Below are 23,342 nucleotides of genomic sequence, written 5' to 3' on the forward strand. Positions count from 1 at the left end.
CAACATTATTTGCACACGAGGAGAACAAAACTTTCCAGTACATGCATTGCTGGCACCAACTAAAGGGAGAACCGAAATGGGAGAGCATTTGTAGTGAACAATCGTTTCGCGGATTGAATGCAAATCCAATTGGCTCAACAGGTACTCCGTATGCTCCCACAACTGAAAATGTTAGTGCATCTGCAGGGTTGACAGGAAAACGGCCGCGTGGTCGTGATTTCAGTAAATCAGAGAGAAACAAACCTGCATCATCTTCATCTCCAGAGTACCTTAGCCGTTTGCAAGAAATAACTGAAAAACAAATTCAGAGGTCCATAGAAAAGGGTCAAAAGAAAGAGAAGTGCTCAGAAGAAGACAGGGAAATGGAGAAAAAGAGGTTAGAATTGGAAGCAGAAAAGGTCATCATACGAAAAAGGGAATTGAAACTTCAAGAACTAGATTGTGCTGAAAAAAGATTACAAAGGCTGGAGGCAACGAATGAAGAAGATGTCGAACCCGAAGTTTGGATTATGATGCAAAAACAAAAAAAAGAAGTTGCAAGAATTCATATTTGGTTATGACTGAAACATATATTCGGTTACTCGTAACTTGAGCTTGTATTACCGAACCGGTTTCTATTATTTGCTTATGTCAGAACGTTACATTTGTTTGGCAGACCATTATATTTTTGTTCGAACCATAAGTCGTCAAGGACAGTCGTGCTGTGATGTTTGTTGTATGGTGTTGTAATCGACAATAATTATTTGCATTTGATGTGAACAAGTTTGGTTAAAGTTTCATATATTTCATCGTCAACGTATTCGAGGTTTGCAAATAATTGCTGCGTGTTCAGCTTCGAATCGCTTGTGATGTGTACAAATCGTTAGCAGTTTGAACCTTGTTGTGTTCAAAAAACATGTACAGGTGTCCAATGAGGATCTACTTTATTTCAGAACCGATACGTAGGACATGAGAATGGAAATTACACATAGTAGAATGAAGTTGAAATAAACTTTAGCATACGAATGCTGAAGTTTACATGCTTCCACGCCGAGCCCACAAATGCTCGACAAGATCATTTTGGAGGGAGCACGATCTTTCTTGGCGACGAAGATCGAAGTGGTTAATGACCCATTCTGCCCTTCCTTCTGCAATTAGTTGTGGTGGTTGACTGGTTGAAGTGTTATCTCCAAAATCAATATTAGCAGCAAACGGTCCTTCGTCTTCAACAATCATGTTGTGCATGATGACGCAAGCTGTTATTATTTCAGTTAAACGATTACGATCCCAACCATATGCTGGACCTCGTAGCACCGCCCACCTAGCTTGAAGAACTCCAAATGCACGCTCAATATCCTTTCGACAACTTTCCTGCATTTGTGTGAAATAGACTTTCTTTTGCTCATATGGGTGCCTTATAGCTTTTACGAAAGTTGGCCAGTTGGGGTAAATACCATCAGCTAGGTAATATCCGAAGTTATACGCATTACCATTAATTGTGTAATGGACAGGTGGCATTCGACCAGATGTAATGGGGTCGAAAACAGGTGATCGGTGGAGCACATTCACGTCGTTGTTTGTCCCGGGCATGCCAAAGAAAGCATGCCAAATCCAAAGGTCATACGTTGCCACAGCTTCTAGAATCATGGACGCTCGACCATTTCTGCCACAAAACTGACCACGCCATGCGGTAGGACAGTTCCGCCACTCCCAATGCATGCAATCTATAGAACCCAACATCCCTGGGAAACCCCTTGATTCGCTATGGTGCATGATGCGTGTTATGTCAGCTTCATTAGGAGTTCGTAGATACCACCCACTGAAGTATGCAATGATACCTCGACAAAAATGCTGAAGGCATTCCCTAGCTGTCGACTCCCCTATTTGAATGTACTCGTCTACAGCATCAGAAGGTAACCCATATGCTAGTACCCGCATTGCCGCACATACTTTTTGTAGTGGACCTAGACCAGGCATACCAGTTGCGTCTACCCGTTGTGTAAAGTACGAATCATGTTGTTGAAGACCTTGCAAGATTCTGAGGAAGAGAGGCCTACTCATGCGGAACCTAAGTTTTGAATAAAGAATGTTTGTAATGAAATTGCAAATATCAAACCGTATTCGAATAATAAGTAGTGGGTACCTTCTACGAAAGACGTGGGGTGGATACACTGGGTTCTCGGCGAAGTAGTGATGATGGATAAGATTTTCTCCACGAAAATGATCTCTGTGAATAACCCGCCGAGGCAAACGTGACCGTCGTTGGAGGTGGCGTCTGGCCTCTATGTTGAGGACAAGAAGATTGACAAGCATAAGTGTTTCGTCCTCACTATCACTCGAATCAGAGTCTTCATCGCTATGCCTGTGAGACATACCGTGAAATGGTTCAATTGTTGATCTACTGAACTTTGTTGCTGCATTTGTGAAGAGATGGATTCCATATATATAGGGGAGATGAATGCGGCTTCAGGTGGAAGCTAGTGGCTTCCCACGAAAGCCAAACGTGGCTTTCGTTGCAAGACAAGTGCGGCTTGCCGCACACGACAAGTGGAATTTGGTTCGCAGGAAAATATATTCCTGATCCGAGGACGGATAATACGTTTTCACGAAATTATGCAATTTCGAATGTATTGTAAAATAATAGTTGTTATATATTATATGTGCAAGTAATTGTAAACTAATTATTTTTAATAATTGATTTTTTAATACATGCGCAACATGTCGGACGTGTGCAAAATAATTAAATAAAATCAAAATTAAAGTTGGTTATGTTAGTTATATGGAAATGGTTTTTTAATGAGTAGAGGGATATATAGGGGAAACTATAGAGGGAACGGTTGCGGGACGAGTGAATATAGAGGATGAAATCTTGCTGACGTGGCTGCATAGTAACATTTAGGGGGGAAAATTTAGGAGTAACGGGTTGCGGACAGTCTAACTCTTAAACTACCGGAGCGGCGGAGCCTTTAGCAGCTAACTTCGGATAAGGCCGCAGGGCGATAGCGAGGGGATCGATCGCCATGCACGCCAGACGTCACGTCACCGGCCGAGATAGACTTCAAGTACCGACACGCTACTTGCATTGCATGCATGTGATCCCAGGCTCGCGAACGGCAAGCGGTTAATGCAACTTTCGTCGCGGGCGGGGCGGTCGGTCCGTCCGTCCCGTCTCAGCGACTCTGCCAACCCATGGCGCCGGTCGCCGTCCTATGCATGCCAAGCCACCCCCCGGCGCCGGGCGGCGCGCGCTTCTGCTTCACGCGATCGACGACGGCACGGGCTTCTCTCTGCAGCGAGCGCGACGTGTTCCGATTTCCAAATAGACGAAAGGTATGTAGCAGCGACAGGTGCTAGATTTCCATGTCCAGGCTGTGAAATCTTTGGGTTGTTTTTTTTCCCTGTATGTACGCATTTACCTCGGGACTGCGGTGACTTTGTAAACAAGAATCGTCAAGACCAAAAATCGGAGGCGGGGTAGTGGGCCGTGCAACCTCTCCTCGCCACACGCTGTAACAACGCAGAAACGCACAGTGTCTGTGTCAATATCCCACAGCGACGAGACGAACACGGTCCACAGCTGCCGCCGCGACGCCCCAAGCAGAACCGAGCGCCGTGCCGTGCCGTGTGTCACGTACGCAAAGAAAGGAGGCGCCCGCGCTCCGATCCGATCCGTTCTCACGGCGCTGTGGAGCGATCCCGGTGGCATGGGGTGCCCCAGCCGGTGCCGGCACCCCTGTGCTGTGGGCAGAACAAGGCGGGCGGGCCCTGTGTCCCGTGCCGTCCGGCAACGCCCGCCGAGTTCGCGTGTCTTCTAGTTGCCTCACGCACGCACGTTCGCGTACGATGGACGATGCCTGCCTGGTACTTGTAGTTGTCCAAACAGTACGGGCCCACCAGGCGGCCCGTGGCCCGGCACTGTTTTGGCCCGTCGCCAGCCCGGCACGGCACGGTAACACGCGGGCCGTGCCTGGCCCGACCCGACCATCGGGCCGTGCTTGGGTCGATGAAGCAGCCCGTCAGGTCAGCCCAGACACGGCCCGTATAAACGGGTGGCCCGTACAGCTCGTTACATTTACAACTCACGGTCGCCTCTTCTCTTCGCTCTTCCTCAGTCTCCACTCCCTCTCCCGTGTCTCGTTCCCGTCCCGACTCGGCGACTCCCGATTCGGCGAATCCCGCTGCCGCCTCCACCGCCTACGGAGTACGGACTCCGGTGACTGGTGAGTACGGACTCCGGTGACCGGTGGTCTTCCCCTCCCTCTGCAGCGGCGCAGCGACGATTCACCTCTGGGCCTCCCGCCTCCCCCATCCCACAGCGGTACATCCGGACTCCGGCGTGGTATTCTCCTCCGGTCCTCCCTAGCTCTCTTCCCCCGCCGCCGGTGTGGTTCCTAGCTTCCGGCGATGCTCTTCCGGGTCTCTCTCTCGTGGTCTCTTCCGGCCCGAAAACCTAACCCTAATCCAGATCTGGTCTCTCTTCCTTATTCCTCCCTGCCCGGCTGCCCTCGGTTCTCTCTCGTCGGTGTGTCGTGGACGACTGTGGTGCTCCGGTGCGCAGCGCAGGTAAACAATGGTGGCCTAACGCCCTATCTGGTTATCCCCAATCACTTTTCTTGTGCTTAATCCATTTGTTCTTTGTCTTTGTTTCTTAGATCCCTGTCGGCAGTCGCGCACTGTTGAGGAGCCAGAGTTGCCGACGCCCGACGAGGTGGTTGGCTGGTCGCCATGGAACTTGACCCGGTAGCCGAGGCCGAGCACGAGGAGCACTTGTTGGAAACCCATAACGAGGAAGAAGATGCTGCTCAAGCCCTGTTCGGTTGTAGCTCTGCTGCTCTCCGTCGGGATGCTGCAGCGGCTCCTTCCGGCGATGTTGGGGGAACGGGCTCCGGCAGTGCGACCCGTACCGAGGCAAGCACGGATAACCAGGGGCCTCCAGTTCTCCAGTCTGGGAGGACTTTGAACAGGTGTTCAACTTTGAGAATGGTAAGAGGGTAAGAACTCATGCCATTTGTCATCACTGCAAACAACAATTCTCTGCTAAATCATCTGTTGGCACTGGGCACTGCTTAGGCACAAGGATAGTTGTAAGGTTAAGAAAGAGCGCACTGGCACTCAGTCTATACTTAAGTACAATTCAGATGGTTCTCTGTTGCGTTGGGAGTACTCTAGTGAAGTTGCACGCACTGAACTTGTCCGATTAATTGCTAGAGAGGATCTTCCATTGTCGTTTGGTGAGTCTGATGCTTTTCAGGAGTACATAGCTCGTGCCCATAACCCTAGATTTGTTAAATCTTCTAGGCAAACAACTGCTAGAGACTTTGTGAAACACTATAATGGGCGTGTAGAGAAGTTAATTGAGGTCTTTAAAACTGGGGTATCCTCTGTTGCCCTTACCTCTGACATTTGGTCTGGAAAGGCTAAAGAGGATTACATTTCTGTTGTTGCTCACTTTGTGAACCCTAATTGGGAGTTAGAGAAAAGGTTGCTTGGTCTAAGGCCAATTGAAGACGACCATACTGGTAAGAACATTGCTGAACGTGTTTCCTTGGTGGTAGATGAGTATGGCTTAACTGATAAGATCTTTGCAATTACTCTTGACAATGCTTCATCTAACAAAACTGCCATGTCATATCTTATACCTTTGTTCTCTAGTTACCTTGGCATACCTGACTATGAATTAGATGATACTCATAATATGTCCTCTATTCTGTTGCATCAACGATGTGCTTGCCACATTATTAATCTCATTGTTAAATCTGGTTTGAAACGGTTGAACTCATGTGTTAATGATTTTAGAACTGCTATCACTTATTTGAATTCTTCTAATCAACGTATTGCTGCATATAAGAGCTATTGTTTGAGTATGGGTATCCGTCCTCGGAAGTTTGGTGTCGATATGGATGTGAGGTGGAATTCTACTTACATTATGCTTAAACATGTGTTGCCTCATCGTAGCACCTTCTCTGTTTTCATCAAAACCCAGTATCCTTTGGCTACTGATGGCACCCCTTTACTTACTGACAATCACTGGGTTATTGCTGAAAAATTGTTAACCTTTCTTGAGTTGTTTCATGAATCTACTGTTGCATTGTCTGGTGTTTATTATCCTACCTCTCCATTAATGCTGCATCATATTTTTAGAATTGCTAGACATTTAAGTTCTTATGAAAATGATGAGCTGATGAGAGATGTTGTTGTGCCAATGAAAACCAAGTTTCTTAAATACTGGAGGCAAATACCCATTCTATACTCATTTGCTTTCATTCTTGATCCTAGAGCTAAAATGAGGGATTTCCATAAGCTTCTCTTGAGGTTATCTAGTCTCGCTGGCACTAACTACTCTAATCTTCCACAAACTGTTCGTACTAAATTATCTCAGACTTATCAGTTGTATGAAGCCAAGTTTGGTGCTGTGTGATCGAGCACATATCATCAACCTAGTGGTACTTCAGGTAAGGGTATTGAAGCTTGGGATGCCATTTATGGTGATGACATACCAGGTACCTCTGTCTCTATTACATCTTCTGCAGCTATATCTGAGCTGTCTTCCTACCTGGACAGTGACACTGTATCCCAGTTTGGTTCTGATTTCAGTATTCTCAGTTGGTGGCATCAGCATACGATTACATATCCTATTCTTTCTATACTAGCTAAGGATGTGTTGATTGTTCCTGCTTCTACCATATCTTCGGAATCTACCTTTAGTCTTGCTGGTAGGGTGATCGAGGATCGGCGACGACGGCTAACCTATGATATGGTGGAAATCTTGTCCTGTATCAAGGATTGGGAGTTAGCTGATTCCCACATGCAGCACTGCGTCGACAAGGAGACAAAGGAATTTGAAGATGAACTTGAGAATATGAACCTGGATGAAGTTGTAGCTCCTAGACCCGGGACAAGTAGGATTAGATGAAATTGCCTGCCACTCTGTCAGGCTGTTTGTGTGAGTGTGGTGTTCATCCTCAAACTGTGAATTGTGATGTAAATATGTAATGAACATTGGACAATGAAACTTTTGGAGCTGGATGTACTCTTTTCCTTCCTAGGGTTTTCTCACGAGTTGTGAGTTTTTACCTAGGAAGGTTTTTAATGAGGCAGCATTGCACTAAGGCTCCACTAAATCCCTCTACTTCTAGCTGTTAAATTGTTCTATATCTGCTTGCTATTTTATAGCTATTGAACTGTAGACTGTTCTGTTTTCTGTATTTACGGGCTGATGGGCGGCCCGGCACTAACGGGCCACAGGCCCGGCCCGGCCCGTATAAAGCTATGCGTGCCGTGCTTGGGCCGGCTGATCAGCCCGCGGTTAAGCACAGCCCGGCCCGCTAGGTAAGCCGTGCCGGGCTCAGCCCGTGCTAATCGTGTCGTGTCTAATCGGGCTCGGGCCGTGCTGGCCTGGCCCGCCCGTTTGGACAACTATAATGGTACTTGATCAATGATCATGACGCTTTTGCATTATTTATTGTGCTTTGGTCCCAGTCTTTCCGTCATGAAGGTCATTGAGATAAAAGATGAGATGACCACAGCCTCCGACCTGACCCTTGTCTACGTGGCTATGCTATACGAAGTTAGGATATGTTAAAAAAAACTTAAGTAAGCCAGGTGTGTTGCTGCTGCTCGCGATATGCAAAGGTCGTTCGACTGTTTTTTAAAAAAAAAACATGCCAACTCGCTTCTCTTCCATTCGTGTGCTATCTTGATTGAGCGTAGTTTGTATCAGTGTTCTCAGTGTGCGGGCCCGGGAAGAGAAGCGCGGGAAGTAGATAGAATCGACGCGGGCCCGCCCTGGGCCGCCCGCTCTATTCCATTGAGCGCATCATCACATACCGAGCCGAACTGAACACTGAGCTGCGGTGCAGAAGGATAAACGCGAGCATGGCATGATGGTGCCTTTAGAAGCCAGAACGCCGAACGCGCATGCGTGGCGCGAAGCTTGCTTGCCGGTGAATGGTGATGGGCTGTGCGTTGTGTATCCAAGTCACACGGGCATACAGTATATATCATCATTGCGAGCTGCGACGGCAAATTGGTTTCGCTCCCTTTCACAACACGAAAATGTCCGATCGTATACGTGTGGCCCTGAAAAGGGGACGGGAAAAAAGCCTTTCTTAGCGGATGCGGATCGTCTGGTCAGTCAGTCCCCAACCAAATAAATAAAACTCACCTGATATGCCGATCGTTTTCTCATCATATGGAAATCGAAACATCTCGACTTCGCAGCTGCCGATCGTTCCCGTACGTGTTGCCATGCGGCCATGCCCATGATGTCGCTTTTCAAGCTCCCGCGCCCGTGGCAATACAAGCGCATGCGCATCCGGCGTCCCGGCGGCGAGTCGAGAGGACGGCGTCGCATTGAGGAGGCAGTGTAAGCAGGCGGCGCCATGCACGGTTCCTTCCTTGCCCGTGCCCCCGCGATGAGATTCAGATGTCGCTTTGGCGAGACGACGAGATCGTCAGAGGGAGATCGATCATCGCCGGGCCCGCCACCAAAAGAAAGAGGCCTCGGACTGTTGCACATGCAGACATGCAGTAGTGCATGCATGTACTGGAGGGGACTTTGATTGGTTTGGCGGCCTCTGCATCGCTGCCTGCCTGCCACCACCAAAATAGACCGAAATTTAGTGGGCGGAAAAACGCATGGGACGCTTTCTGCACTTGGAAACAGCACGCATCGGACTATGGTCGGAGGATCCCTGGGCCGTCGTCCCGATCACGATCGGTGTCGCCAACGAACAGGCCATCGCGTGTCCGTTCAATCCAAGTGAGCTTGGGGGACGTGTTTTGTTTCAGCTTTATTTTTTCTGATTCTGACCAACAAAAATTTGTTGCTGCAAAACGCCTATCTTTTCGATCTGTTGTTTTTATGAAAATCGATTGATGAAAAGCGTTCAAAATCAATATAAATACACGATCGGTCAATTAGTCGGGATAGAAATAATCTGCCACTTTCTAGATTCTAAACTTTATATACTCATTTATTTTTTCCATACGTAATTGTCACGATAATCAGATTCTCTCTACAGCTAGATTTATCTTTACAGATATGTTTTCAGAAAGGCTTATCAGAAGAAGAAGAAAAAAAAACGAAACAACGGGCTCTCGATTAGCTGCTTTTCTGCTCATCTGTATGAAACGAAGGAGATGAGATGAGAAAGGGCTCATGCCCAGTGGATGCGAGGGTCAAGCATGAGAGCCAGCTATTGTAACGGGAATCTAAAAAAACCTAAGGGGCTGTTTGGCTCCCAAGAATTGGTTTGAATTGAATCACTTTCCAAGAATTGGTCTGTTTGGCTGTCTGTGGAATTGAATTGATCATTTCTACCTAATTCTAATCCTTGCAAATATGGCCTCCTCTCAATTCAGACCCTCCACCATCAGAAAAGGCTAGAAAGGTAACTAGGGTTCGCTACGTCGCCCACCGTCTCCACCCAGGACCGCCGCCCTCATCCGTCTCCCCTGTCTTCCTCGCCCTCGTCTACCTCGTGCTCGTCGGAAAAAACAGCTCAGGTGAGTCATCCATCTCGTGTCTTCCTCAGCCTCTTCCTTGGTTGAAGTCGAAGCACCAGTGGTTGAAGTCGAAGCACCCAGGACCGCCGCTCGTCTGTTTGGTTGAAGTCGAAGCACCCAGGACCGCCGCTCTGGACCTCGCGTGGTTGAAGTCGAAGCACCAGTGGCCTCTCCTTGGTTTCACTCTCCTCGCGTAGGATCTGCTACCAGGAACGCCCGTGAAGCGAGCGCTGCTGCCAGCGATGTCAGAGAAGCGAGCGCTTGTTCTTGCGGCTACCTGCTTGAGATGTGACCAGAATCCATTGATATAGTGTACTCGGTGCATGGCAGCTACCTGCTTCCTCACTTGTTAGTCTTAGCATCTTCAATTAACTAGCTATTGCATTATATTGTTGGCAAAACTAGTACTCTGCTCCATGAGGTTCCCAGACTATTTTAAACAGAATTTTATGATTATTGCAGATTACTGTTTTGAACAGAATTTTATAATTATTGCGGCAGCTGTCGACCAGTACTGATCACAAGTTTTATCACAAAGTGAAAGCATTATTTTGTTACATTAGCAGAGACCCTGTTGTTATTACAAAGTGAAAGCATTGTGAAGTAGCTCGTAGTCATTATAGATGACATGATTCCAAAATCCTTGTTCTCACTTATAGAAGAATATTATTTTGTTTTTGTTTTTGCAGTTTCATCACAAGTTTGTTTTGGGATCTTTCGCCTCAAGTTTCATCTAGCTACCTTCAACAAATCCTTCAATCTCCATGGCTACATCGGTACTTCTCCTATTCCACCTTATGCCACTACTAGTAGTGTTTTTATTCTTGAGTAGAGCATTTTGCTTTCAACTAGCATGTCTAATTGCATATAAATTACATATTCTAGATATCAAATCAATATACTAACGAGGAGGAAATTAAAAGGAAGAGAAAGAAGCGAAAGAGAGTTGTTGTATTAGCTGTGTCTATTATGGCTATAATTGCAAATTGGTATCAACGGAGGAGACCTAGACACATCGTAGATGCTAACGAAGTTCAAGAGAGAAATGTCGAGTGCAGAAAACAAATGCTACGTAATATGTACCAGGGTTCAAATGTCTATTGCTATGACAGTTTGCGCCTAACTAAGAGATCTTTTAGTGACTTGAGTGCCATCTTACGGGAAAAGAGTGGCCTACAGGATACCCTAAATGTGTCGGTAGAAGAAAAGTTTGCAATTTTTCTGCTTATAGTAGGTCATAACACCAAAATGAGGCTGATCCGTAGCACTTATGGGTGGTCCCTTGAACCAATCAGTCGACACTTCAACGAAGTGCTTAGAGGGATTCTATCTTTAAGTCATGAGTTCATCAAGCTTCCTAATCCAGAAACCACTCTACCTGAGGATCCAAAGTGGAAATGGTTTGAGGACTGCCTAGGTGCACTAGATGGCACACATATCGATGTGAATGTTCCATTGACTGACCAAGGTAGGTACAGAAATAGGAAGCAACGAATCACCACTAATGTATTAGGGGTTTGTGATCGACAAATGAAGTTTTTGTATGTCTTGGCTGGATGGGAAGGGTCGGCTTCGGATTCACGCATACTACGTGATGCCATGTCACGGGAGGACTCATTTGTTGTTCCTAGTGGTAAATACTATCTAGTGGATGCTGGATATACAAATGGTCCGGGATTTCTTGCCCCGTACCGATCTACACGGTACCACTTGAATGAATGGGCTATTCAAGGCAACAATCCATCTACTGCGAGAGAGTTATTCAACCTACGCCATGCAACAGCTAGGAATGTGATAGAGAGAACTTTTGGGCTATTGAAGATGAGATGGGCAATCTTGAGGACCAGCTCATATTTTGATTTAGAAAACCAGGTATAACATAGTAGGTCTTCAATTAAAATTCAATCGTTAGTTTTAAAATTGTGTATTGACTTAGCCATATTATTCTATGCAGATTAGGATCATCCATGCTTGCTGCATATTGCATAATTTTTTAAGGGATAGACAAAGAGATATGGACGATATTCTAATACATGAAGTTGATAGTCTCATCTCTGCTGCTCCTGCTGAAAATCAAGGAGAAATGAGTATGATTACGCATGTTCAATCAACTAATGAGTGGGGTTATTTTAGAGACACCAAAGCTAGTGAAATGTTTGTTGATTATCAAGCGAGGCGTGGTCAAAGCTCATAGTTGTATGCTTCTATTTTCTATGTCTTTGTCATTTATGATTTTTTGTGTTTGTGTTTTTTATATGTGTGGTTCTTTGATTGTAGGACAAGAAAACAAGGGGCTATGTTCCTTGGAATGATGAGATGGATAAGGTACTCCTTGATACATTTGTGGACTATTACAATAAAGGTGATAGATGTCAGAATGGGTGGAAGTCTCATGTATACACAGCTGCTGTGAAGAATGTTTGTGAGAAGTGTAATGTCACCATTACAAAGGAAAATATTAGCTCTCGCAGCAAGACCTTTGATAAGCACTACAATATCATTAATGGTTTGTTGTCCATGCCCTGACCGTACACATACAAGTATGCAGGCCGAGACCGTATGCATGAACAGGTCAACAGTACAACAGGTAAACAGATTGGACTTAATTGGGCCGTGCCGGTCCAAGGCCGGCCCATCTATACGGGCCGTACCCGGGGCCCGACGGGTCGGAATTTGAGGTCCGACCTAGGCCCACCTTCGAACCGTGTTAGTCCGGTCCATATTATTTCGTGTTAGACCGTACTTTGGGCTCACATATTTTCGGGCCGTGTGCTGACCCGAAAAGCCCGACCCAGATTCTCAGCACTAGTCGAGAGGACGGCGTCGCATTGAGGAGAAGGCAGTGAAAGCAGGCGGCGCTTCTCGTGCATGCATGCACGGTTGACGGTTCCTTCCTTGCCCGTGCCCCCATGATGAGATTCAGATGTCGCTTTGGCGAGACGACGAGATCATCAGAGGGAGATCGATCATCGCCGGGCCCGCCACCGGCTGCAACTGCAACTGGCCAAAACCAAAAAGAGGCCTCGCCGCCTCGGACTGTTGCACATGCAGTGCAGTAGTGCATGCAAATGTACTGTACTGGAGGGGACTTTGATTGATTTGCCGGCCTCTGCGTCGCTGCAAACCTGCCACCACCAAAATAGACCGAAATTTCGTGGGGCGGAAAAACGCATGGGACTGCTTTAGGGCCTGTTCGGTTGTACCGGAATGAGCCAGGATTCATTACAGCTCATTAAAATCTATATAAATTAGAGAAGTAATCCGACTATAAATTAATCCGAGGCTTCAATCCAGAACAACCGAACAGGGCCTTATGCACTTGGAAACAGCACGGGTCGGACTATCGGAGGATCCCTGGGCCGTCCCGATCACGATCGGTGTCGCGAACGAAAGGCTATCGCGTGTCCGTTCAATCCAAGTGAGCTTGGGGGCGTGGCTCGTAGACTGTTTGGTAGTAGTTGGCAGGCAGCCTGGCATACAATTATCGGTCCATGCCCTGACAGTGCCTATACCGGCTGATTGGTTGTTCGGCTGGGTAGAGCCTGGTTTAGATCCAGATGCAGGCTGAGCCTAGCATGTATACATGGACGCAACTAGTTAATTTGTTACGTGTTTGGTTTCCTGTACCGACTCAGCCAGGATTTAATGAGCTCGTGTTTGGTTTCCTGTACCGACTCATCTAGGATTTAATGAGCTCGTGTTTGGTTTTCCTGTATTGACTGATTAAATCTACAGAGCTACCCTACGCAGTTTGGTTTTCAGGTGCATATACTTGTATTATGCTCAAAACAGAAAAGAACAGAAAATTAAACGTCTAATAATCACTTGTAAACGTCTGATTAAAGATCTGAGGCTAAAAACAAGTAAATTGTATTAAACAGTATATACAAGTATATACAAGCATAAAACAAGAAAAAGATCTTTAACCAGAAAAGATCTTTTCTGTTTAACAGACGTCAAAAGAACAGATCTTTAAACAAGTAAATTAAACAGACGCTGTAATAAACAATAAACAATAGGATCTAGCTGTAATTACACAAATCTGTGTATATCTCTAGAACAGATCTTTTACACAGATTTAACCAGATTACACAAATCTTTAACAGATGTTGTAAACTGTGTAATCATCACACAGATTAGCCTAAAAAAACAATAACCAGAAAACAATAAACCAGCTGGTGATAAACAATAAAAATCTGTTATTGGTTTATTTCATAACAGATGTTGATAAACAATAAGAACAGATGTTATTGGTGATAAAAATTTCATATTGGTGATAAACAATAAGAACAGATGTTTCACCAGTTGTTATTGGTTTATTTCATATTGTTTATTACAACATCTCTTGTGTAATTTCATATTGGTATGTTGTAATAAACAGCAAACAATAACCAGATTAGCATCAAAAGAACAGATCTTTAACCAGATTTACACAGCATACCAATATGGAATTACACAAGTCTAAAATTACACCAATATGCTTAAGTAAATTGCTAAACTAAGAGACGATTTTTCTTTCTCAAATCATCACACAGCTGGTGACTGAAAACTTCAAACTGTTTACTGAAAACTAAGAGACGATTTTTCTTTCTCAAATCATAGATAAAAGAAAACTGGAAATCATTCTAAACAGCTGGTGACTGAAAACTTCAAACAACTGGTGACCAATAAGATAAAAGAAAACTTCAAACACCTGATTACACAATAAGAAATAAACCAAACAGCTGTGTAAACCAAACAGCTGATCAAACAGATGATTACTGAAAACTTCAAACAGCTGATTACAGTGTAGATTACACAACAGTTCAAGTGAATCGGAATCAAGTGTAGCATATCTGTTCTTACATATGAATCGGAATCAGAATCAAGATAGGACACTAGGAAAACTTCAAACAGCTGATTACACAATAAGAAATAAACCAAACAACTGTGTAAACCAAACAGCTGATCAAACAACTGGTTACTGAAAACTTCAAAACCAAATCAAGTGTAGCCAGCTGATCAAACATTTGTAAATATGAAATAAATCAAACAGCTGATCAAACAGCTGGTTACTGATATTTACACTAGGACTTGTAAATATGAAATAGTTATTAATATTAGCCTCAACTCAGTAAAATTGATCCTACATGACAGTGTAGCCAGCTACTAAATAGTGATAAAGGATATAGATAGGAGTATCAGTTCTCAAAAACCAAAACCAAATCAAGTGTAGCATATCTGTTCAAACAGCTGATCAAACAGCTGATTACTGAAAACTTCAAACAGCTGATTACAGTGTAGATTACACAACAGTTCAAGTGAATCAGAATCAAGTGTAGCATATCTGTTCTTAAACACCAAAAACAACAAAACAACATAAATGACTATTATTAGTGGCTGGCTAACTGAGTAGGCTTAATATTCACTTTTGTTATCATCATTGGCATAAAGGACACACACATCAGATCAAGTGTAGCATATCAGTTCTCAAACAGGGAAATCCATAGGACTTAGGGAAACATCATTGTTCTCAAATACCAAATCTGTTCTTAATCAGGATAAAGGAGAGATACATCAGATAAACTGTTCTTAAACAGGGAAACCCATCGAACTCAGGGATACATCATTGTTCTTAAGTAGCATCTAGTATAGATGGAATAGAGCAAGTGGACCAAATCTGTTCTTAAACAGTATAGATGCCCTAAACCCATAGACCCATAGAACTCAGGGATACATCATTGTTCTAGACAGACATTGCTGCACTCAGGGATACATCAGTTGTGGTAGTGCTTGGCTAGGAAAGTCTTGAGCCATAGGTCACGATCATCAGGAGTCATGTCCAGGAACACCAGGGAGGTGGCCTTGTGCTCCATCATGTGGTTTAGGGCATACATGAGAGCCTCCCTAGAGAACCCAGGATAGTTGATTACAGCATTGTAGATCCCAGGTGCTGCTTCAGCATGGATGCTTTCACGGACAGCAGCAACAACATCAGATACAGCCTCTTTTATCCCATTGAACACAGCAACATCTTCATCAGTCATGTACCTCTTCCGCTTCCCTAAGTTGGACATAGGCTTGGTATCAATGGAGTCACCAGGGGTACCCTTATCAACAGTCTTTCCCTTGCCAGTTAGATTGGAAGCATCAACAAACTCTGAGGTCACTTCAATGCCATCATCTAAGATGTCAACAATGTCACTTGGCTTGCCCAAAGGCTCATTTGAACCCATTGCAAACCTACCAGTGGCAACCCCACTTCCAAAAATGATTTGCATAGCCATATAGTTCTCTATGGGCCTATTGAGGTAATCAGCATCTTTTGGGTGATCCTATTGAGTTAGCAACTCAAGTTAGCAATTTGAAGTTAGACCAAATTAGAGAAATGGAAGGTGTTGGTCCTAACCTTGATGTAAGCAGCATAATGACCCTCTTCTAAGCTTATGACAAAGGTATCCTCATCCCAAAGAGCGCCACTAATGTCCTTTAGTTTGCAAACTTTGACCCACCTAGACCTCCACTTACGAAGGTGATTGTACACTATCTCTCAATAGTTGTCTAGTGCGAAAAAGGTCACACAACTGCATAAAAGGGGCCCTTCTCATCCTAAGTAAGTCAACACACTCAACATCAGTGGATTCATAAATGAATCTCAGGTTGTTTTGTCTCTCTTGGTCTCTTTGGTGCATTGGGCCATAAGTGATAGACCTCCTAGCATGTAGTCGGTGCCTCAACCATGCATCCAACCAGGCTGACATAACTGCTACAAGGACCACAGCCTTTGCAATTAGCCACCGACGTGCAATAGTAGGATCCATTGCTAGAGTAATAAAATAGAAAAGGAGATTAGAGGTCTAAGTTTGGCTTAGATGTACTGTGCTAGTTGCTAAAAGTAATTTCATAGAACATTGATCTATAGCTCAGATGCACACTAGCATCATAGAACATTGATCTATAGCTCAGAGGCACATTAGCATCATAGAACATTGATCTATAGCTCAGAAAATATATGATCAAGCATGGTAAATAGTAATGTGCCAGTTGCGAATATATAAAACAGATTCTTACACGAGCCACGGCTGCGACATCCAAGAGATGCGCCACCCAGAGGCATTAAAGCATCATATACCATTGATCGACAGCTTAGAGACTAATAAACAAGTATAGATATATTCAAAAGTAACCATATAACTCAGCTCAACACATAGAACATTGATCTATAGCTGAGAAAATATATGATTAAGCATGCTAAATATTAATGTGCCAGTTGCAAATATATATAAAACAGATTCTTACAAAAACCACGGCTGCGACATCCAAGAGATGAGCCACCCAGAGGTACTGCTTGTGCCCAGCAAGAGTAACCATAGAACTCAGCTCAACATAGAACTCAGCTCAACATAGAACTCAGCATAGAACTCACCCAGAGGTACTGGTTGGTTGCTCAGAGTCTAATAAAAAAGTAACCATAGAACTCAGCTCAACATCATTGATCCTAGGTACTGCTTGTGCCCAGCAAGAGTATGTAGATTTTGTTAATAAATATGTCATCTTGTTAATATACAGGTAACCAAACAACATGAACCATCTGATTTTTGCATCCCATGGATCTTGCATCCTCATATACAGGTAACAAAACGGACGGATAACATCCAAGTAAATTATAGATTTTCTTGAAGAAATGCGTGTTCTAAACCAGATCAGAGCAACCAGATCAGAGCAACCAATACGAAACTGGATCCACAAATCCAGATCTGAGCAACCAATACGAAAATCATATTTGAGCAAGCACAAAATCGTATCTGAGCAACCAGATCCAGGGGGGAGGGCAAGAAAAAGTGTCAAACCTCCGTACCTTTGACAGCGGAGGGAGAGCTCGACGGAGAGAGGGAGAGCTCGGCACAGACAAGTGATGGCGACTGAAAGGGAATTAGGCTTACACCTAGTTCCTAAATAATTTTGGTGGTTGAATTGCCCAAGACAAATAATCGGACTAACTAGTTTGCTCTAGTGTATAAGTCATACAGGTGTAACAGGTTCACACTTAGCCAATAAAAAGATCAAATATTGGATTCAACAAAGGAGCAAAGGGCCATCCGAAGGCACCTCTGGTCTGGCAAACCGGACTGTCCGGTGCACCACCGGACATGTCCGGTGCACCAGAGGACTCCAACTCGAACTCGCCACCTTCGGGAATTTCCAGAGGCACTCGCGCTATAATTCACCGGACTGTCCGGTGTACACCGGACAATGTCCGGTGCGCCAAGGAGGAGCGGCCTCAGGAACTCGCCAGCTTCGGGAAACTCCAACGGCTAGTCCGCTATAATTCACCGGACTGTCCGGTGCAACTCCGGAGCAACAGCTACCTCCGCGCCAACGGCTACCTGCGGTGCATTTAATGCGCGCTCTACGCGCGCAGAAGGCAGGCACGCCCATACTGGCGCACCAGACAATGAACAGGAGATGTCCGGTGTGCACCGGACATCCAGGCGGGCCCACAAGTCAGAAGCTCCAACGGTCAGAATCCAACGGCAGTGATGACGTGGCGGGGGCACCGGACATGTCCGGTGTGCACCGGACTGTCCGGTGCGCCATCGAACAGACAGCCTCCCAACGGCCACTTTTGGTGGTTGGGGCTATAAATACCCCAACCACCCCACCATTCATTGCATCCAAGTTTTCCACTTCTCAACCACTTACAAGAGCTAGGCATTCAATTCTAGACACACCAAAGAGATCAAATCCTCTCCAATTCCACAAAAGGCTTTAGTGATTAGAGAGAGAGATTTGTCGTGTTCTTTTGAGCTCTTGCGCTTGGATTGCTTCTTTTCTTTCTCACTTGCTCTTGTGATCAACACTCAATTGTAATCAAGGCAAGAGGCACCAATTGTGTGGTGGCCCTTGCGGGGAAGTTTTATTCCCGGCTTTGATTTGAGAAGAGAAGCTCACTCGGTCCGAGGGACTGTTTGAGAGAGGGAAGGGTTGAAAGAGACCCGGCCTTTGTGGCCTCCTCAACGGGGAGTAGGTTTGAGAGAACCGAACCTCGGTAAAACAAATCCGCGTGTCTCACTTCACTATTCGCTTGCGATTTGTTTTGTGCCCTCTCTTGCGGACTTGATTATATTTCTAACGCTAACCCGACTTGTAGTTGTGATTATTTTTGAGAATTTCAGTTTCGCCCTATTCACCCCCCCTCTAGGCGACTATCAATTGGTATCAGAGCCCGGTGCTTCATTAGAGCCTAACCGCTCGAAGTGATGTCGGGAGATCACGCCAAGAAGGAGATGGAGACCGGCGAAAAGCCCACTACAAGCCACGGGAGCACTTCATCGGAAGAGTCCCGCACCAAGAGGTGGGAGAAGAAGAAGAGCTCCTCCAACAAAGGGAAGGAGAAGAAATCTTCTTCTCACCACAAAGAGAAGAAGGAAAAATCTTCTTCCCACAAACCGCATCGGAGTGGGGACAAGCAAAAGAGGATGAGGAAAGTGGTCTACTACGAGACCGACACTTCATCAACATCAACCTCCGGCTCCGATGCGCCCTCCGTAACTTCTAAACGCCAAGAGCGTAAGAAGTTTAGTAAGATCCCCCTACACTATCCTCGCATTTCTAAACATGCACCTCTACTTTCCGTCCCATTAGGCAAACCACCAACTTTTGATGGTGATGATTATGCTAGATGGAGTGATTTAATGCGATTTCATCTAACCTCACTCCACAAAAGTATATGGGATGTTGTTGAGTTTGGTGCACAGGTACCATCCGTAGGGGATAAAGACTATGATGAGGATGAGGTGGCCCAAATCGAGCACTTCAACTCTCAAGCAACAACGATACTCCTTGCCTCTTTAAGTAGAGAGGAGTATAACAAAGTTCAAGGGTTGAAGAGCGCCAAGGAGGTTTGGGATGTGCTCAAAACCGCGCACGAGGGAGATGAGCTTACGAAGATCACCAAGCGGGAAACGATTGAGGGGGAGCTCGGTCGGTTCCGGCTTCGCAAAGGGGAGGAGCCACAACACATGTACAACCGGCTCAAGACCTTGGTGAACCAAGTGCGCAACCTTGGGAGCGTAAAGTGGGATGGCCATGAAGTGGTTAAGGTTATTCTAAGATCTCTTATTTTCCTTAACCCTACTCAAGTTCAATTAATTCGTGGTAATCCTAGATATACTAAAATGACCCCCGAGGAAGTAATCGGGCATTTTGTAAGTTTTGAGTGCATGATCGAAGGCTCGAGGAAGATCAACGAGCTTGATGATCCATCTACATCCGAAGCTCAACCCGTCGCATTCAAGGCGACGGAAGAAAAGAAGGAGGAGTCTACCCCAAGTCGACAACCAATAGACGCCTCCAAGCTTGACAATGAGGAAATGGCGCTCGTCATCAAGAGCTTCCGCCAAATCCTCAAGCAAAGGAGAGGGAAAGACTACAAGTCCCGCTCTAAGAAAGTTTGCTACAAGTGTGGTAAGCCCGGTCACTTTATTGCAAAATGTCCACTATCAAGTGACAGTGACAGGGATAACGACAAGAAGGGCAAGAGGAGAGAAAAGAAGAGGTACTACAAAAAGAAGGGCGGTGATGCCCATGTTTGTCGGGAATGGGATTCCGACGAAAGCTCAAGCAACTCCTCTGACGACGAGGACGCCGCCAACATCGCCGTCACCAAGGGACTCCTCTTCCCCAACGTCGGCCACAAGTGTCTCATGGCCAAGGACGGCAAAAAGAAGGTTAAATCTAAATCCTCCACTAAATATGAATCCTCTAGTGATGATAATGCTAGTGATGAGGAAGATAACTTGCGCTCTCTTTTTGCCAACCTCAACATGCAACAAAAGGAAAAATTAAATGAACTAATTAGTGCCATCCATGAGAAGGATGATCTCTTGGACTCGCAAGAGGACTTCCTAATCAAGGAAAATAAAAAGCATGTTAAGGTTAAAAATGCTTATGCTCTAGAAGTTGAGAAATGTCAAAAATTATCTAGTGAGCTAAGCACTTGCCATGAAACAATAGACAACCTTAGAAATGAAAATGCTAATTTGTTAGCTAAGGTTGATTCTCATGTTTGCAATGTTTCAATTCCCAACCCTAGAGATAATAATGATGATTTGCTTGCTAGGATTGAAGAATTGAACATTTCTCTTGCTAGTCTTAGATTAGAAAATGAAAATTTGATTGCTAAGGCTAAAGATTTTGATGTTTGCAAAGTTACAATTTCTGATCTTAGAGATAAAAATGATATTCTACATGCTAAGATTGTTGAACTTAATTCTTGCAAACCATCTACATCTACCATTGAGCATGTCACTATTTGTACTAGATGTAGAGATATTGATGTTGATGCTATTCATGATCACATGACTTTAATTAAACAACAAAATGATCATATAGCAAAATTAGATGCTAAAATTGCCGAGCATAACTTAGAAAATGAAAAATTTAAATTTGCTAGAAGTATGCTCTATAGTGGGAGACGCCCTGGCATCAAGGATGGCATTGGCTTCCAAAGGGGAGACAATGTCAAACTTAATGCCCCTCCTAAAAGATTGTCAAACTTTGTTAAGGGCAAGGCTCCCATGCCTCAGGATAACGAGGGCTACATTTTGTACCCTGCCGGTTATCCCGAGAGCAAAATTAGAAGAATTCACTCTAGGAAGTCTCACTCTGGCCCTAATCATGCTTTTATGTATAAGGGTGAGACATCTAGTTCTAGGCAACCAACCCGTGCTAAGTTGCCTAAGAAAACTCCTATTGCATCAAATGAACATAGTCTTTCATTTAAAACTTTTGATGCTTCTTATGTGTTGACTAACAAATCCGGCAAAGTAGTTGCCAAATATGTTGGGGGCAAGCACAAGGGGTCAAAGACTTGTGTTTGGGTACCCAAAGTTCTTGTGTCTAATGCCAAAGGACCCAAAACCATTTGGGTACCTAAAGTCAAGAACTAAACTTGTTTTGTAGGTTTATGCATCCGGGGGCTCAAGTTGGATACTCGATAGCGGGTGCACGAACCACATGACAGGGGAGAAGAAGATGTTCTCCTCATATGAGAAAAACCAAGATCCCCAAAGAGCGATCACATTCGGGGATGGAAATCAAGGTTTGGTCAAAGGTCTTGGTAAAATTGCTATATCTCCTGACCATTCTATTTCCAATGTTTTTCTTGTAGATTCATTAGATTACAATTTGCTTTCTGTATCTCAATTGTGTCATATGGGCTATAACTGTCTTTTTACTGATATTGGTGTCACTGTCTTTAGAAGAAGTGATGATTCAATAGCATTTAAGGGAGTGTTAGAGGGTCAGCTATACTTGGTAGATTTTGATAGAGCTGAACTCGACACTTGCTTAATTGCTAAGACTAACATGGGTTGGCTCTGGCATCGCCGACTAGCCCATGTTGGGATGAAGAATCTTCATAAGCTTCTAAAGGGAGAACACATTTTAGGATTAACAAACGTTCATTTTGAGAAAGACAGGATTTGTAGCGCATGCCAAGCAGGAAAGCAAGTTGGAGCCCATCATCCGCATAAGAACATAATGACGACCGACAGGCCACTGGAGCTCCTACACATGGATCTATTCGGCCCGATCGCTTACATAAGCATCGGCGGGAGTAAGTACTGTCTAGTTATTGTGGATGATTATTCTCGCTTCACTTGGGTATTCTTTTTACAGGAAAAATCTCAAACCCAAGAGACCTTAAAGGGATTCTTAAGAAGGGCTCAAAATGAGTTCGGCTTAAGGATCAAGAAAATTAGAAGCGACAACGGGACGGAGTTCAAAAACTCACAAATTGAAGGCTTCCTTGAGGAGGAGGGCATCAAGCATGAGTTCTCTTCTCCCTACACCCCACAACAAAATGGTGTAGTGGAGAGGAAGAATCGAACTCTATTGGACATGGCAAGGACCATGCTTGATGAGTACAAGACTTCGGATCAGTTTTGGGCGGAGGCGATCAACACCGCCTGCTACGCCATCAACTGATTGTATCTACACCGAATCCTCAAGAAGACATCATACGAACTCCTAACCGGTAAAAAGCCCAACATTTCATATTTTAGAGTCTTTGGTAGCAAATGTTTTATTCTTGTTAAAAGGGGTAGAAAATCTAAATTTGCTCCTAAGACTGTAGAAGGCTTTTTTACTTGGTTATGACTCAAACACAAGGGCATATAGGGTCTTTAACAAGTCCACTGGACTAGTTGAAGTCTCATGTGACGTTGTGTTTGATGAGACTAATGGCTCTCAAGTAGAGCAAGTTGATCTTGATGAGATAGGTGAGGAAGAGGCTCCGTGCATCGCCCTAAGGAACATGTCCATTGGAGATGTATGTCCTAAGGAATCCGAAGAGCCTCCAAATGCACAAGATCAATCATCCTCCTCCACGCAAGCATCTCCACCAACTCAAAATGAGGATGAGGCTCAAGTTGATGAAGTAGAGGATCAAGCAAATGAGCCACCTCAAGATGACGGCAATGATCAAGGGGGAGATGCAAATGATCAAGACAAGGAGGATGAAGAGCAAAGGCCACCACACCTAAGAGTCCACCAAGCAATCCAACGAGATCACCCCGTCGACACCATCCTCGGCGACATTCATAAGGGGGTAACCACTAGATCTCGGGTCGCACATTTTTGTGAACATTACTCTTTTGTTTCCTCTATTGAGCCACACAGGGTAGAGGAAGCACTCCAAGATTCGGATTGGGTGGTGGCGATGCAAGAGGAGCTCAACAATTTCACTAGAAATGAGGTATGGCATTTAGTTCCACGTCCTAACCAAAATGTTGTAGGAACCAAATGGGTCTTCCGCAACAAGCAAGATGAGCATGGTGTGGTGACAAGGAACAAAGCTCGACTTGTGGCCAAAG

The 23,342-nt window shown here is 44.8% G+C and overlaps 3 protein-coding genes across 10 annotated transcripts; 1 reads left to right on the top strand and 2 right to left on the bottom strand.

Moving 5' to 3' along the window:
- Nucleotides 1-898: 898 nt before the first annotated feature.
- LOC103625940 (protein ALP1-like) lies at nucleotides 899-2,385 on the bottom strand. Its single transcript, XM_008646344.3, has 2 exons — nucleotides 2,123-2,385; nucleotides 899-2,047 (listed from the first exon to the last, which is right to left on the bottom strand). The coding sequence occupies exons 1-2, from the start codon at nucleotides 2,350-2,352 to the stop codon at nucleotides 1,015-1,017; spliced, it is 1,263 nt and encodes a 420-aa protein (XP_008644566.1). The 5' UTR covers nucleotides 2,353-2,385; the 3' UTR covers nucleotides 899-1,014.
- A 727-nt stretch (nucleotides 2,386-3,112) lies between these two features.
- Nucleotides 3,113-12,004, top strand: LOC103625939 (protein ANTAGONIST OF LIKE HETEROCHROMATIN PROTEIN 1-like). 8 transcript variants are annotated; one of them, XM_035958946.1, is made up of 6 exons: nucleotides 8,998-9,486; nucleotides 9,568-9,834; nucleotides 10,176-10,262; nucleotides 10,372-11,358; nucleotides 11,441-11,682; nucleotides 11,764-12,004. In XM_035958946.1, the coding sequence occupies exons 3-5, from the start codon at nucleotides 10,251-10,253 to the stop codon at nucleotides 11,678-11,680; spliced, it is 1,239 nt and encodes a 412-aa protein (XP_035814839.1). In that variant the 5' UTR covers nucleotides 8,998-9,486; nucleotides 9,568-9,834; nucleotides 10,176-10,250; the 3' UTR covers nucleotides 11,681-11,682; nucleotides 11,764-12,004. The 8 variants fall into 8 exon arrangements, 4 of the variants coding, with proteins under 4 accessions (XP_023155875.1, XP_035814839.1, XP_020393474.1 ...); XM_023300107.1 differs by lacking the exons at nucleotides 8,998-9,486; nucleotides 9,568-9,834 and adding an exon at nucleotides 3,113-3,309; XM_020537885.3 differs by lacking the exon at nucleotides 9,568-9,834.
- LOC103625938 (uncharacterized) lies at nucleotides 7,653-8,916 on the bottom strand. Its single transcript, XM_008646342.3, has 2 exons — nucleotides 8,144-8,916; nucleotides 7,653-8,058 (listed from the first exon to the last, which is right to left on the bottom strand). Exons 1-2 carry the CDS (start codon nucleotides 8,519-8,521, stop codon nucleotides 7,705-7,707), a joined length of 732 nt encoding a protein of 243 aa, XP_008644564.1. The 5' UTR covers nucleotides 8,522-8,916; the 3' UTR covers nucleotides 7,653-7,704.
- Nucleotides 12,005-23,342: the final 11,338 nt, after the last annotated feature.

This window comes from Zea mays, chromosome 5 (genome assembly GCF_902167145.1).
Source record: "Zea mays cultivar B73 chromosome 5, Zm-B73-REFERENCE-NAM-5.0, whole genome shotgun sequence".
Lineage (NCBI taxonomy): Eukaryota > Viridiplantae > Streptophyta > Magnoliopsida > Poales > Poaceae > Zea > Zea mays.

Coding starts and splice junctions, on each gene's coding strand:
- LOC103625939 (XM_023300107.1), top strand. Junction 11,359..11,440: donor ATTTTGATTTAGAAAACCAG/GTATAACATAGT, acceptor TATTCTATGCAG/ATTAGGATCATCCATGCTTG.
- LOC103625940 (XM_008646344.3), bottom strand. CDS start 2,352: ATGTCTCACAGGCATAGCGATGAAGACTCTGATTCGAGTGATAGTGAG. Junction 2,048..2,122: donor CCCCACGTCTTTCGTAGAAG/GTACCCACTACT, acceptor TTCAAAACTTAG/GTTCCGCATGAGTAGGCCTC.
- LOC103625938 (XM_008646342.3), bottom strand. CDS start 8,521: ATGCATGCACTACTGCATGTCTGCATGTGCAACAGTCCGAGGCCTCTT. Junction 8,059..8,143: donor GAAAACGATCGGCATATCAG/GTGAGTTTTATT, acceptor TCCCCTTTTCAG/GGCCACACGTATACGATCGG.